Source organism: Anomaloglossus baeobatrachus, chromosome 3 (assembly GCF_048569485.1).
Source record: "Anomaloglossus baeobatrachus isolate aAnoBae1 chromosome 3, aAnoBae1.hap1, whole genome shotgun sequence".
Classification (NCBI taxonomy): domain Eukaryota; kingdom Metazoa; phylum Chordata; class Amphibia; order Anura; family Aromobatidae; genus Anomaloglossus; species Anomaloglossus baeobatrachus.
In genome coordinates this window covers 392,572,212-392,586,934 of record NC_134355.1, presented here as the reverse complement: position 1 = coordinate 392,586,934, position 14,723 = coordinate 392,572,212, and the positions used below count along the sequence as shown (strand labels likewise).

General features: G+C 46.7%; 1 protein-coding gene across 1 annotated transcript in view; it reads right to left on the bottom strand.

Annotated features, from left to right (window-relative positions):
- COL9A1 (collagen type IX alpha 1 chain) overlaps positions 1–14,723 on the bottom strand; it is a 287,994-nt gene that overhangs the window by 210,657 nt on the left and 62,614 nt on the right. The window contains exon 7 of the mRNA XM_075338439.1: positions 13,274–13,290. Within this exon, the coding sequence (XP_075194554.1) occupies positions 13,274–13,290 (17 nt within the window). The remainder of the gene's footprint in view (positions 1–13,273; positions 13,291–14,723) is intronic.

The following is a 14,723-nucleotide window of genomic DNA, read 5'->3' as shown; positions in this document are numbered from 1 at the left end:
GAGCATTAAAGGGGTTGTCCAAGTTTGTGATGAGTCTGCAGTCACTCCTTGTGTCACTCTATGTGACTGCAGACTTCTGAATTCTCATAGTGTGCACACTGCACGCTGTCAGGATTCTCTGGTGGCGGCAGTGACAGTGGGAGGTTATGAAGCTGCAAGTATGCGATTTACATAGATGTGGTCACGTGCTAAACAGACATGCTCAATGAAAATGAATTGACTGAGGCTGGACACATCAAACCAGAATGTGGCCAGAAGTATACAAATCTCATACTTGTGCTCACATGATCGTCCATTCTCATCACTGGCACCGGAGAATCCTAAAAGTGTGCAGAGCATGCATTGTAAGAATTCAGAAGCCTGAAGTCACGAATAGTCACTGCAGACTCTCATCTCTAATCTGGACAATCCCTTTAATTACAAAATTAAGTAGTATAGTATCCTCAGTTCTAACAGCGTGTAATATACCCACTGTCACAATTCAGCTCTGCTCGCTGGTCACCACATGGCCACTCCATTCATATGTGATTTTCATACTTGCATGTGACAATTAGCTTTTCTTCATACGTTTCTCATTGAACATTGAGAGAATTATTAAGAGAAGCTCGTTACTACGTGACTGTAAGTATGCAAATCACATGTGAGTGATTGGTCACATGACAACCACCGAAATTGCTTGGGGGGGGGGGGGGGCGCCAAACTGAATTCTTGCCCCAGGTGCTGGAAAGCCTAGATACACCACTGGATATACAGTATAATGTTTTTAATTTTTTGAGCCCCCGAGACTTTTTACATATCGCCACCATCACTGTCATCATCACTTTCATACTGGATTCCCAGGGTATGGCCATAAGGGACACAAAGCCTATGTGAACTGAGAAAATTCATCAACATCTTATCGCGGGTTTTGTGATGAACAGTCAGAGCCAGACCCAGGACCTATGGGTTTTCTCATGCATGGTGTTGCCTGAATAATGATGATTATGTTCTTGGCTTGTAGTTGACCTGATGGTTGGATTTGAATTCATACATGATGTTCTGACACATAGTGAATGATGCTCGGTCAACAACATTGGTCCTCCTTTTAGTTTCAAGGCTGTCAATTGGTCCTATCAAAATCCAGCGGATGGCGGACTATAATTCAGCTGGAACGTCTTGTATGTCACTGGTGACTTCTATGGCGACTTCTATGGCGTTTTTATCCGTGGCTGCCTTTGTAAAATTTCCTTATTAACTGTAGAAAGCACCCGATGGTTAAACGGTCTGTACGTTCCACCATTCTTGAAGAAGGGCGCTTTTGTGTTCTTTGCAGTCGATAACAAGGACTTTGCAGAGGATACTCCTGATGGGAAAGGAACCACACATGGAACTATAACTGCTGTATATCAAAAAGTAGATGTTGTTGGAGAACCTGTTGCACCACCCTTGAACATAACAGATGCCCACACTTCATCTGTCACTCCATACCATGTACATATGAAGCCCTGTGACAAGCCAAAACCACAGCATGCCAAGAGAACAGAAGACTTTGTCACAAGCAAGAAATCATCGGGTTCCAACCAACTATCGCAATTTGGATGGGTTGTTGCTACTGTTGTTTCCAGAATGCAGCAACAACAGAAAGCATCGAGCAATATTCCTGTGTGGGCAGGATACAACTCACTGTTGTCCGAAAGCTAACGACTTACTAACATCTGAGCCTTACAGCTGCTTCCAGACCTGGCACACGAGGACACCCAGATCCAGTATGAAAGTGATGATGACAGTGATGGTGGCGATATGTAAAAAGTTTCGGGGGCTCAAAAATTAAAAACATTATACTGTATATTGTTCGTGGATGACAACTTAAATAACAAGTAATAATACCAAAAAAATAAATAAAAATAATTTTTAGTTGAATCTAGAGTATTTATTTGGATACCCTTGCATTTCTTTGCCCTGAAAATGTATGTTTATTAAAATCAAGTATGTTTATATTATTTACAAGCTGATATATATATAAAGGAAAATTGATGTCAAGTCAGCCATTTTGTGAAATCCAATATGGCGTCCGCGTATGAGTCAGGGCAAATGGAAACATTGTTTTTCTTATTGCTTACACAATAACCTTTCCAGAAATGTACAGTTTTCATACTCTCCAAAAAATTCCGGCAAAATTACATAGTGAACCTGACTATTAATAAAAACCAAATATATCCCCATCTCACTTGTTTATTTTCACCAGGTAAACTAATATAACTGCACAAAATTTAGAAATAAACATTTCTGACATGCAAAAAAAACCCTTCAAAAATTAGTGACTAATATAGCCACCTTTCTTTATGATGACACACAACAGCCTACCATCCATAGATTCTGTCAGTTGCTTGATCTGTTTATGATCAACATTGCGTGCAGCAGCCACCACAGCCTCCCAGACACTGTTCCGAGAGGTGTACCGTTTTCCCTCCCTGTAGATCTGACATTTTATGAGGGACCACAGGTTCTCTATGGGGTTCAGATCAGGTGAACAAGGGGGTCATGACATTATTTTTTCATCTTTTAGACCTTTACTGGCCAGCCACGCTGTGGAGTAGTTGGATGCATGTGATGGAGCATTGTCCTGCATGAAAATCATGTTTTTCTTGAACGATACCGACTTCTTCCTGTACCACTGCTTGAAGAAGTTGTCTTCCAGAAAATGGCAGTAGGTCTGGGAGTTGAGCTTCACTCCATCCTCAACCCGAAAAGGTCCCACAAGTTCATCTTTGATGATACCAGCCCATACCAGTACTCCACCTCCACCTTGCTGGCATCTGATTCAGAGTGGAGCTCTCTGCCCTTTACTGATCCAGCCTCTGGCCCATCCATCTGACCCATCAAGAGTCACTCTCATTTCATCAGTCCATAAAACCTTTGAAAAATCAGTCTTAAGATATTTCTTGGCCCAATCTTGACATTTTATCTTATGTTTCTTGTTCAAAGGTGGTTGTTTTTCAGCCTTCCTTACCTTGGCCATGTCCCTGAGTATGGCACATCTTGTGCTTTTTGATACTCCAGTAATGTTGCAGCTCTGAAATATGGCCAAACTGGTGGAAAATGGCATCTTGGCAGCTTAACACTTGATTTTCCTCAATTCATGGGCAGTTATTTTGCGCCTTTTTTGCCCAACATGCTTCTTGCGACCCTGTTGGCTATTTGCCATGAAACGATTGATTGTTCGGTGATCACGCTTCAAAAGTTTGGCAATTTCAAGAGTGCTGCATCCCTCTGCAAGACATCTCACAATTTTGGACTTTTCAGAGCCTGTCAAATCTCTCTTCTGACCCATTTTGCCAAAGGAAAGGAAGTTGCCTAATAATTAAGCACACCTAATATAGGGTGTTGATGTCATTACATCACACCCCTCCTCATTACAGAGATGCACATCACCTGATTAACTGAATTGGTAGTTGGCTCTCAAGCCTATACAGCTTGGAGTAGGACAACATGTATAAAAATGATCTTGTGATCAAAATACTCACTTGCCTAATAATTCTGCACACAGTGTTTTTACATTTTTGACAAAACATATACTCTATATAAGCAAGCATAATAAATATTTAGCACCATCATTTACAATTACATACATGATATTAAATGGTTTTTTCAGCCCTTGAATTATCAACTTTAGACAAATTGATGAAATTCTATCCAGCTGTATCAGTCTATGGGTAAGTTGGGTGACAGCCAGCATAACTTTTATTGTTACATCACATATTTAGTCCTAAATTACATATCTGCCCATATATACATTTTCTACAAAATATATATCCTATATAAGCAAGCCTAATAAATAAATACATGCTATTAAAAGTTGAGAAAAGGAAAATTATGTTGTACGAATTGGATTACTAAATGTGTTTAATGCTTCTCACATATAATTCCCCTCCCCCTACACATACTTTCTTTGCACCGGATAACCATTGCAAGATTACTTATCTTTTTCAAAAATAGATACAATTAAGAAATGTTTCTACTTTGAACTTAATTGTAAATTAACACTGTGTAGGTGCTTGTCCCATAATAAAAAATATACTTTGTTGTAAAAATACAATATGCTATTCATGAGAAATATACAAAAGAAGACACATGCAAATCAGGCTGGAAGTGCAATATACTTGAAGCACTAGTCCAGAGTTTAGGTTTTTTTTGGTCCTAGAGTTGTGCTTTAACTCCTTCATGACCAGGCAATTTTTTGTTTTGTCTTTTTGCTCCCCTTCTTCCAAGAGTAGTAAGTTTTTTATTTTTCCGTATGAACGCTTGTTTTTTGCAAGATGAGTTGTGCTTTTAAATGAAACAATACTTTTTACCATATAGCGTACTGAAAAACAGCAAAAAAATTCCAAATGCGGAAAAATTGAGCAGGGCCGGCTCCAGGTTTTTGTGGACCCCAGTCGAAAGAATCTCAGTGGGCCCCATCCTCACATAGACACGCATATACAGGCATATGTATATATACATATTTAAAGACAAATTCACAAAAAATACATATAAACAGACATAAATCTATACACAGTCATATACACTGACATACATAGATATATACATCATACATGCACACATATTAGAGATATTATTAATATGGGGAAGCTAGCAGCAGCCTCACTCACCTCTCCCGCTTGCCTCCCGTCCAGCTCCTCGCAGGCATGTGGCTGTGCCGCGCTGATTGGTGGCCATTAGTGATGAGCGAGTACTAAAAAGCTCGGGTGCTCGAAGCTCGGGCCGAGCCTCCCAAGATACTCGTGTACTCGGCCCGAGCAACGAGCCCAATGTTATCCTATGGGAGACCCGAGTATTTTTGTGAAATGACCCCCCGGCAGCATGGAGAAACCCTAAAAATGTCACAAAAGTCTCAGAAGAGTGCTCAAATGACATGGCAACAGCATGGGGAAGACCCCTTGAAGCATTTATCACTGAAAAGTCACAGCTGTGAACAATTTTGTCCGCGTTTTACGCCATTTTTACGGACTCACCAGAAAAGCTTCCAAAATGACCCCAAAATGATTTTTCATGGCGGAAATGTTAAGGGCACATACCCAATAGTGAGATAGAGCTGGTGTATGTTACTTTTTGAGATTAATACATGAAAGATTTTACGTGAAAACATTGTGTGGCACTCCGATGTCCCTGAGAAGAGACGTACATGAAGGCCTCTTGAGTCTAATGTGCCCATTTTGAGGAAGTGAGTCTTTGTAGTATTTTCCTTTGCCAGGGCAGTCCAAAATTGTGAGGTTCACCAATGCCCCTGCATACAGACGTGCATGATGGCCTGTAAACATGAAGTGCCCATTGTAAGGAAGTGGGTCTATTGTAATATAGCCCTTAGGCAGGGCAGCCAAAAATTGGGAGGCTCCACGTTGTCCCTGGGTAGAGACGTGCATGAGGGCCTCAAAACATTAAGTGTCCATTGTCAGGAAGTGGGTGTATTATAGTATAGCCCTTAGGCAGGGCAGCCAAAAATTGGGAGGCTCCACGTTGTCCCTGGGTAGAGACGTGCATGAGGGCCTGTAAACCTGAAGTGCCCATTGGAAGGAAGTGGGTCTATTGTAGTATAGCCCTTAGGCAGGGCAGCCAAAAATTGGGAGGCTCCACGTTGTCCCTGGGTAGAGACGTGCATGAGGGCCTCAAAACATTAAGTGTCCATTGTCAGGAAGTGGGTGTATTATAGTATAGCCCTTAGGCAGGGCAGCCAAAAATTGGGAGGCTCCACGTTGTCCCTGGGTAGAGACGTGCATGAGGGCCTCAAAACATTGTTCCCATTGCAAAGGAGCGGGTCTCCTGTCGTTGTAATGTCCATTCTGCAAAGAATGGGCGAAAAAATTTACCACTGGGGGTATACCTGAAACAAAGGCCTAAGTATTGCAATTTGTAACGGTCATCATCATGGTGGCGCATGAGGAGAAGGAGGAGCAGTCCAGCGATTAGCCAAAGTCCAGAAGTGTGTACCCATGGGTGAGTGGAGGTACATGGCAAACTTTAAATTCCGCTCTCATTTGCTGGTGGTGTGGTGAAGTCTGGCCTAATCCAACCCTTGTTCATCTTGATCAGAGTCAGCCTGTCAGCATTTTCAGTTGACAGGCGGGTGCGTTTATCTGTAATGATTCCACCTGCGGCACTAAAAACACGCTCTGACAAAACGCTAGCAGCAGGGCAGGCCAGGACTTCCAAGGCGTAGAGAGCCAATTCATGCCACGTGTCCAGCTTGGATACCCAATAATTGTAAGGCACAGAGGAATGTCGGAGTACAGTTGTTCGATCTGCAAGGTACTCCTTCAGCATCTGGGCAAACGTAGGATTTCTTGTGGCACTACCCCGCACCTCAGGGGCTGTGGTACGTGAGGGGCTGAGAAAACTGTCCCACATCTTAAAGACTGTTCCCCTACCTCTGGCGGATTGGACTTGTGCCTCTCTCGGCTGTACGCCTCGGTTGTCCACTGATTCATGACCTATGCCGCTAGCGTTTTGTGAGGGGAATGCTTTGCCTACTTCCGTGACTATGGCCTTCCGGAACTGCTGCATTTTGGTTGACCTCTCCTCCACGGGAATAAGAGTCAAAAAGTTCTCCTTGTAGCGTGGGTCTAACAGTGTTACCAACCAGTAATGATTGTCGGCCAAGATGTTCTTAACGCGAGGGTCACGAGACAGGCAGCTTACCATAAAGTCAGCCATGTGCGCCAGACTCTTAACAGCCAGGACTTCAGTAGCCTGACCAACAAGATGACTGAACATGCTGTCCTCCTCCTCCTCCTCCTCCTCCTCCTCATCTACCCTGTCCTCTGGCCAGCCACGCTGAACCGAGGATATGACTGGTGTGCATGTGCATGTCATATCCTCAATTTGGCCGGAGAGTTGCTCCATGTCTTCATCCTCCTCCTCGTCATAGTCCTCCACTGCACGTTGTGATGAGACGAGGCTGGGCTGTGTGTTATCATCACCCACACCCACTACTGTTTCTTGCTGCAACTCATCGCGCTCCGCCTGCAATGCATCATGTTTGTTTTTCAGCAGAGACCGTTTTAGAAGGCAGAGTAACGGTATGGTGACGCTAATAATGGCGTCATCACCACTCACCATCTTGGTGGAGTCCTCAAAGTTTTGGAGGATGGTACATAGGTCTGACATCCATCTCCACTCCTCAGGTGTTATGTGTGGAGTTTGACCCATTTCCCGACGGCTTAGGTGATGCAGGTACTCAACAACTGCCCTCTTCTGCTCACATATCCTGACCAACATGTGCAGAGTTGAATTCCAACGCGTGGGGACATCACACACCAGTCTGTGAGCCGGAAGATGCAAACGGCGCTGAAAGCCGGCAAGGCCGGCTGAAGCAGTAGGTGACTTTCGAAAATGTGCAGACAGGCGGCGAACTTTTACCAGCAGATCAGACAGCTCTGGGTATGACTTTATAAACCGCTGAACCACGAGGTTGAGCACATGGGCCACGCATGGAACATGTGTCAGCTGGCCTCGCCTCAAAGCCGCCACCAGGTTCCGGCCATTGTCACACACGACCTTTCCTGGCTTTAGGTTCAGAGGTGTGAGCCAGTGATCTGCCTGCTGTTTCAGAGCTGTCCACAGCTCTTCTGCATTGTGGGGTTTGTCACCTATGCAGATTAGCTTCAGCACAGCCTGTTGCCGCTTCGCCGAGGCAGTGCTGCAGTGCTTCCAGCTTGTGACTGGTGTGGAGGGCACAGTGGATGAGGATGCGCAGGAGGAGGAGGAGGCTGAAGAGCATGACATTCCGGAGCTGTAGAGTGTGGGTGAAACACTGACTGAGGTAGGGCCTGCAAACCTTGGTGTGGGAAGGACGTGTTCCGTCCCTCGCTCAGACTGGGTCCCAGCTTCCACAATATTAACCCAGTGTGCCGTCAACGAGATGTAGCGGCCTTGCCCACAAGCACTTGTCCACGTGTCTGTGGTTAGGTGGACCTTGGGTGAAACAGCGTTGTTCAGGGCACGTGTGATGTTTTGTGACACGTGGTTATGCAACGCGGGGACGGCACACCGGGAGAAATAGTGGCGGCTGGGGACCGAGTAACGTGGGACAGCTGCCGCCATCAGGTCACGGAATGCTTCTGTCTCCACCAGCCTAAAAGGCAACATTTCCAGCGCAAGCAGTCGCAAAATGTTAGCATTTAGAACTGTGGCATGTGGGGTGTTGGCAGTGTATTTGCGCCTGCGTTCAAAGGTTTGCTGAATGGATAACTGAACGCTGCGCTGGGACAAGGACGTGCTTGATGATGGTGTTCTTTCTGCGTAGGCAACTGCAGGTGCAGGAGTGGAGGAGGCTTGTTCGCAGGCAGCATGGACAGGGGATTGGCTCGCATGCACAACCAGCGAAGACGTAGCAGTGACATCAGCAAGCACTGCTCCTCGACTCTGTTGTACTTTCCACAAAGTCGGGTGCTTGGCTGACATGTGCCTGATCATGCTGGTGGTGGTCAGGCTGCTAGTTTTGGTACCCCTGCTGATGCTGGCACGGCAGGTGTTGCAAATGGCCTTTTTTGAATCATCTGGATCCAACTTAAAAAACTGCCAGACTCGGGAAGACCTAACATTTGTACAGGCACCTTGTGTCGTCGTGTTGTTCCGGGGAACGGTTGCCTGACTTCTGCCTGGGGCCACCACCCTGCTTCTTACTGCCTGTTGTGATGCTACGCCTCCCTCCCCCTGTGCACTGCTGTCCTCGCTCTGCATATCCTCCTGCCAGGTTGGGTCAGTTACTGGATCATCCACCACGTCGTCTTCCTCTTCCGCACCCTGCTCCTCCTCCTGACTTCCTGACAATTGTGTCTCATCATCGTCCACCACTTGTTGAGACACGTTGCCAACTTCGTGAGAACGTGGCTGCTCAAATATTTGGCCATCTGTACAGACGATCTCCTCATGACCCACTTCAATATGAGCTGGCGAGAGGCCAGAATGTGTGAATGGAAACGTGAACAGCTCTTCCGAGTGTCCAAGTGTGGGATCATTAATGTCCGAGGAGGACGTGTACTCAGCCTGGTGGTAGGAAGGAGGATCAGGTTCAGAAATGTGTGGTGCAGTATCACGGCTACTGACACTTGACCGTGTGGAAGACAGAGTGTTTGTGGTGGTGCCAATCTGACTGGAAGCATTATCTGCTATCCAACTAACAACCTGTTGACACTGGTCTTGGTTCAAGAGCGGTGTACTGCTGCGGTCCCCAAGAATTTGGGACAGGACGTGCGAGCGACTAGATGTGGCCCTTTGTTGTGGCGAAATTAGAGCTTGCCCACGACCTCGGCCTCTGCCTGCACCACCATCACGTCCACTTCCTTGTTCCTTGCCAATGCCCTTGCGCATTTTGCAATGCTGTGCACTGCTGACGTGTATATTCACTACTTGTGCGTTATATTAAAGTTTCTGGAAATTGCACACAAGTGCACCTGTACGCTGCCACCAACAGGCACACACGTGCGGTTTTAAAAACCAAGCACGGACGCAATAAGAACCTAACAGGTTTTTTTGGGGAGCGACAATTACAGACAAGTCAGACACTCTCTGGACTGTTTTAGACTGTGTACACCAGCCCCAGATATGATGAAGGCTGGTATACGGTCACCACTACCCTGCCTGCCTGCCTGCCTGTATACTGGTACAATAGTCCTGACAAGGACTCTTTTGGTCACTAGCCTGTATTCAGACCTGGCTATACCCTGCCTGTATATAGCAACAGTAGTCCTGAGAAGGACTCTGCTACTGTACTCCGACCTGGCTATACCCTGCCTGCCTGTATACAACTAGAATAGTCCTGAGAAGGACTTTTGGTCACACTGTTTGCAGCCCTGCAACTGAAAAAGCTATAAAGGGCCGCAAAGCTTTCCCTGAATCAGCGACACTCTCCCTGCACTCACTGTCTGGATAGCTGTGAGCAGAGCACAGCGCGCCGGCCGGTATAAAGGCTCGGTCACGCTGTGCAGGCCGGCCAATCACTGCAATTCCACAACTAATAGGGCTGTGGCATTGCAGTGGTCTGCCAGCCAATCCCTGCATGAGGGCTGGCTCTCAAAAGAGCGCCAACATGCAGGGATGAAGACCACGAGTACAGCACGAGTATCGCGAGATTACTCGGTCCCCGCCGAGCAGCCCGAGTACAGCGATACTCGTGCGAGTACCGAGTAGTGACAAGCATGCTCGCTCATCACTAATTATCTGCTATCCAACTAACAACCTGTTGACACTGGTCTTGGTTCAAGAGCGGTGTACTGCTGCGGTCCCCAAGAATTTGGGACAGGACGTGCGAGCGACTAGATGTGGCCCTTTATTGTGGCGAAATTAGAGCTTGCCCACGACCTCGGCCTCTGCCTGCACCACCATCACGTCCACTTCCTTGTTCCTTGCCAATGCCCTTGCGCATTTTGCAATGCTGTGCACTGCTGACGTGTATATTCACTACTTGTGCGTTATATCAAAGTTTGTGGAAATTGCACACAAGTGCACCTGTACGCTGCCACCAACAGGCACACACGTGCGGTTTTAAAAACCAAGCACGGACGCAATAAGAACCTAACAGGTTTTTTTGGGGAGCGACAATTACAGACAAGTCAGACACTATCTGGACTGTTTTACACTGTGTACACCAGCCCCAGATATGATGAAGGCTGGTATACGGTCACCACTACCCTGCCTGCCTGCCTGCCTGTATACTGGTACAATAGTCCTGACAAGGACTCTTCTGGTCACTAGCCTGTATTCAGACCTGGCTATACCCTGCCTGTATATAGCAACAATAGTCCTGAGAAGGACTCTGCTACTGTACTCCGACCTGGCTATACCCTGCCTGCCTGTATACAACTAGAATAGTCCTGAGAAGGACTTTTGGTCACACTGTTTGCAGCCCTGCAACTGAAAAAGCTATAAAGGGCCGCAAAGCTTTCCCTGAATCAGCGACACTCTCCCTGCACTCACTGTCTGGATAGCTGTGAGCAGAGCACAGCGCGCCGGCCGGTATAAAGGCTCGGTCACGCTGTGCAGGCCGGCCAATCACTGCAATTCCACAACTAACAGGGCTGTGGCATTGCAGTGGTCTGCCAGCCAATCCCTGCATGAGGGCTGGCTCTCAAAAGAGCGCCAACATGCAGAAATGAAGACCACGAGTACAGCACGAGTATCGCGAGATTACTCGGTCCCCGCCGAGCAGCCCGAGTACAGCGATACTCGTGCGAGTACCGAGTAGTTACAAGCATGCTCGCTCATCACTAGTGGCCATCACTAACAGACATGGCTGCACACAGAACACACTGTCACTGCTGTATATACATCACAGGAGGGGCTGGGGACTACAGAATTTAAAGGACAGGAGAGGCTGGGGGTATAGGCATTACTGGGGGCATAGATGTTACTGAGGTGCATACATATTACTGGGGGGCATAGATGTTACTGCGATAGTATACAAGTCTGGGGGCATACACATTACTTGGGTGGGTGGCATAGAGCTCTGTGGGGCCACACATATAGCTCTGGGGTGGCAGCACATATGGCTCTGGGGTGGCAGTGCATACGGCACTTGGGTGGCAGCACATATGGCTCTGGGGTGGCAGCACATACGGCTCTGGGGTGGCAGCACATACGGCTCTGGGGTGGCAGCACATACGGCTCTGGGGTGGCAGCACATACGGCTCTGGGGTGGCAGTGCATATGGCTCTGGGGTGGCAGCGTATATGGCTCTGGGGTGGCAGCACATATGGCTCTTGGGTATCAGCACATACGGCTCTGGGGTGGCAGCACACACGGCTCTGTGGAGCCACACATACAGCTCTGGGGTGTCAGCGCATATGGCTCTGGGGTGGAAGCACATACGGCTCTGGGGTGGCAGCACATATGGCTCAGAGGTGGCAGCACATAAGGCTCTGGGGTGGAAGCACATATGGCTCTGGGGTGGCAGCACACAGCTCTGTGGAGCCGCACATATGGCTCTGGGGTGGCAGCACATAGGACTCTGGGGTGGCAGCACATACGGCTCTGGGGTCCCATGAAGCTCAAGGGAGGTACCTACTGCTCTGAGATGGCCAATACAGACCAGGAGTGGGGGCACATACATCTCAGATGGAGGAGGGGCCCCATACAGATCGGAAGGTGGAACATACAGCTCAGGTGGAAGGGGGCCCCATACAGATCAGGGGGTGGAATATACAGCTCAGGTGGAGGGGGCCCCATACAGATCGGGGGGATGGAACATACAGTTCAGGTGGTGGGGGCCCCATACAAATCAGGGGGGTGAAACAGGGGACCATACAGTGCAGGAGGACATATGCTGTGCTCAGTGTACTGGCTGTAGCTGCGCTGTGGCTCATCTTCATTTTTTGGACTGGAGCACACCATGCATTAGCTCCACCCACAGATGAACTTCAATGCAGGAAGAGCACGGAGCATTCAGCAGTGAGTGCTGTGTGCCAGTGTGGACCAAAGGACCAGTAACCACGCTATCCAGGATCCAGGATAGTGTGGCTGCAAGCCCAAGCACTGCAATCCCCGGAACTCAGCGCAGGGCCCGCAGGACTAAAGACGGCAAGTGGGCCCAACTCAGCTGTCCAGGGCCCCGACATTTGACTGAGTGTGCCGAGTGCTGACGCCAGCCCTGGTTTTGGGGATATTTTATTCACTGTGTTCACTATATTGTAAAACTGAAGCTGTGTGATGTCTCAGGTTGGTACAAGTTTGTAGACACCAAACATGTGAAGGTTTACTTTTAGCTAAGGAGTAAAAAAAATTTAGAAGTTTGTCAAAAAAAAAAGGGACACGCTCTTTGCGCCATTTTCTGCAACCTGTAGTGTTCTCATTTTTTGGTATCTGGGGCTCAGTGATGGCTTATTTTTTGCATCTTGAGCTGACGTTTTTAATCTTATAATTTTTGCGCAGATGTTACCTTTTGATCGCCTTTTCTCTTTGCACAAAATTTGCAACAACCAAAAAACATAATTTTGGCATTTGGATTTTTTTTGCCACTACGCCGTTTAATAATTAGGTTAATTGATTTTATATTTTGATAGATCGGGCATTTCTGAACGCGGCAATATCAAATGTGTGTATATTTTTTCTTTTTTTAACCCTTTAATTCTCAATGGGGCGAATGGGGGGGTGATTTGAACTTTTAGGATTTTTATTTTTTTTATTTTTTAAAACTTTTCTTTTACTTATTTTTATTTTACTAGTCCCCCTAGGGGACTATAGGGATAAGCAGTCTGATTGCTCATTGATTTCTCTTGATCAGAGCTGCATAGCTCAGAACAGGAGAAAGGCTCATCTCTTGTAACAGCCAGTGTTCTGCCGGCTGTTACAGGAAGTGAGTCATAATAGCACAGGAGTCATCATATGACCCTGTGCTAGCATAGCAACCATTGGCTCCCTGTGATCAGATCACAGGGCTTCTGATGGCAGCGGGTAAGTGCGCATTACACATTTTGACAGCACAATTTAAGGCGTTAACAGGCGCAGGTGGATCTTAGCCGGGAGTGATCACCCCTTTATGATTTTGGACATACAGGTATGTCAGGAGTTAAATCTAAGGTCCCTGCTCCTAGTAATATATTCACCCTCTGTCGTTTTCACCTTTTACTGTTGCGTCTCAATTCTTTGGAGCCATCTTGTGACCACACGTTCTGACTAGCCGTAAGTCCAAAGTTAAATCACAAACTCTCAGTACAACTCTATGAGAGCCAGAACAAAGCCAGAATTAAGCTCCCATAAACTTACATTGAGTTGTAACCTCCTGCATGCTCCATGAAACACTGAGACTGCCAGCAGGTCACAAACTGCCGGAGACCAACCAGAGTGGTGCTGATAGAAGATGGAGACTGCGAAAGCTGAGTATGAGAGTAGGGGCAGGGGACTTAGCTTAGAGGCATTACTCCAGCAGTGAAACAAAATTTTAAAAAATCTCTGGCGTGGTGTGTTGAAGAGGAAATTTCATAAAAATTTTCATGTTGAACTGGACATATGATGAAATAATGGCTGCAGATGGAATAAAATATTTTTTTTTGTTTGCCTCTCAAGATATATTAGTAATCAAAGTACTTGGTACCTAATCAGTTAACATTTTTTTAGTCCAAGTGGGTGTTATCTGATAGTTTTCTCTGGGGGTGTGTACTTCATCTCCCTGTATAATGTTGTACAATTATAAGCAGACAGCAAAACAGGGCAGAAAAATAACATGCCCCATCATAGCTTAGAGCAGGTAGCTCAGTGTAAGAGATGTAATTATAAACTTCTGATCTCCTGGTCTAGTCTTCTGCATGAGTCAGTGTGGGGGAGGGGCAGTGCAGCTGAGTTTAGTTGTGTCACATTATAAATCCTATCAGCTCTCCTAATTACTGAGTGGGTCAGTAATCACACTCAACTTTTAATTGCTCTGCAGTGAAATTAGGGAGTCATTACTTGTCACACAAGAGCAGTCTATTCTGAACAACTCCTGTGTGAGATATGATGAGAACCTGCTACTGGAGGAGATACTGACACTTTGTGCTCTCATCTAGAGACAGACAGTGAGGGTGAGAGGACAGTCTGGCAGTGCTGACAGTGTTTGGAGGAGAGAAGAGCTGATATCAGCGTTTGTAATCTGACAGTGAAACTCAGCTGCACTGCCTTTGCCCCCATTCTGTCTTATGCTAGAAGATAGAACAGGAGATTAGTCTATGTCATATATCTCAAACACTAAGAAATCTACTCTAAGCTTTGGTGGG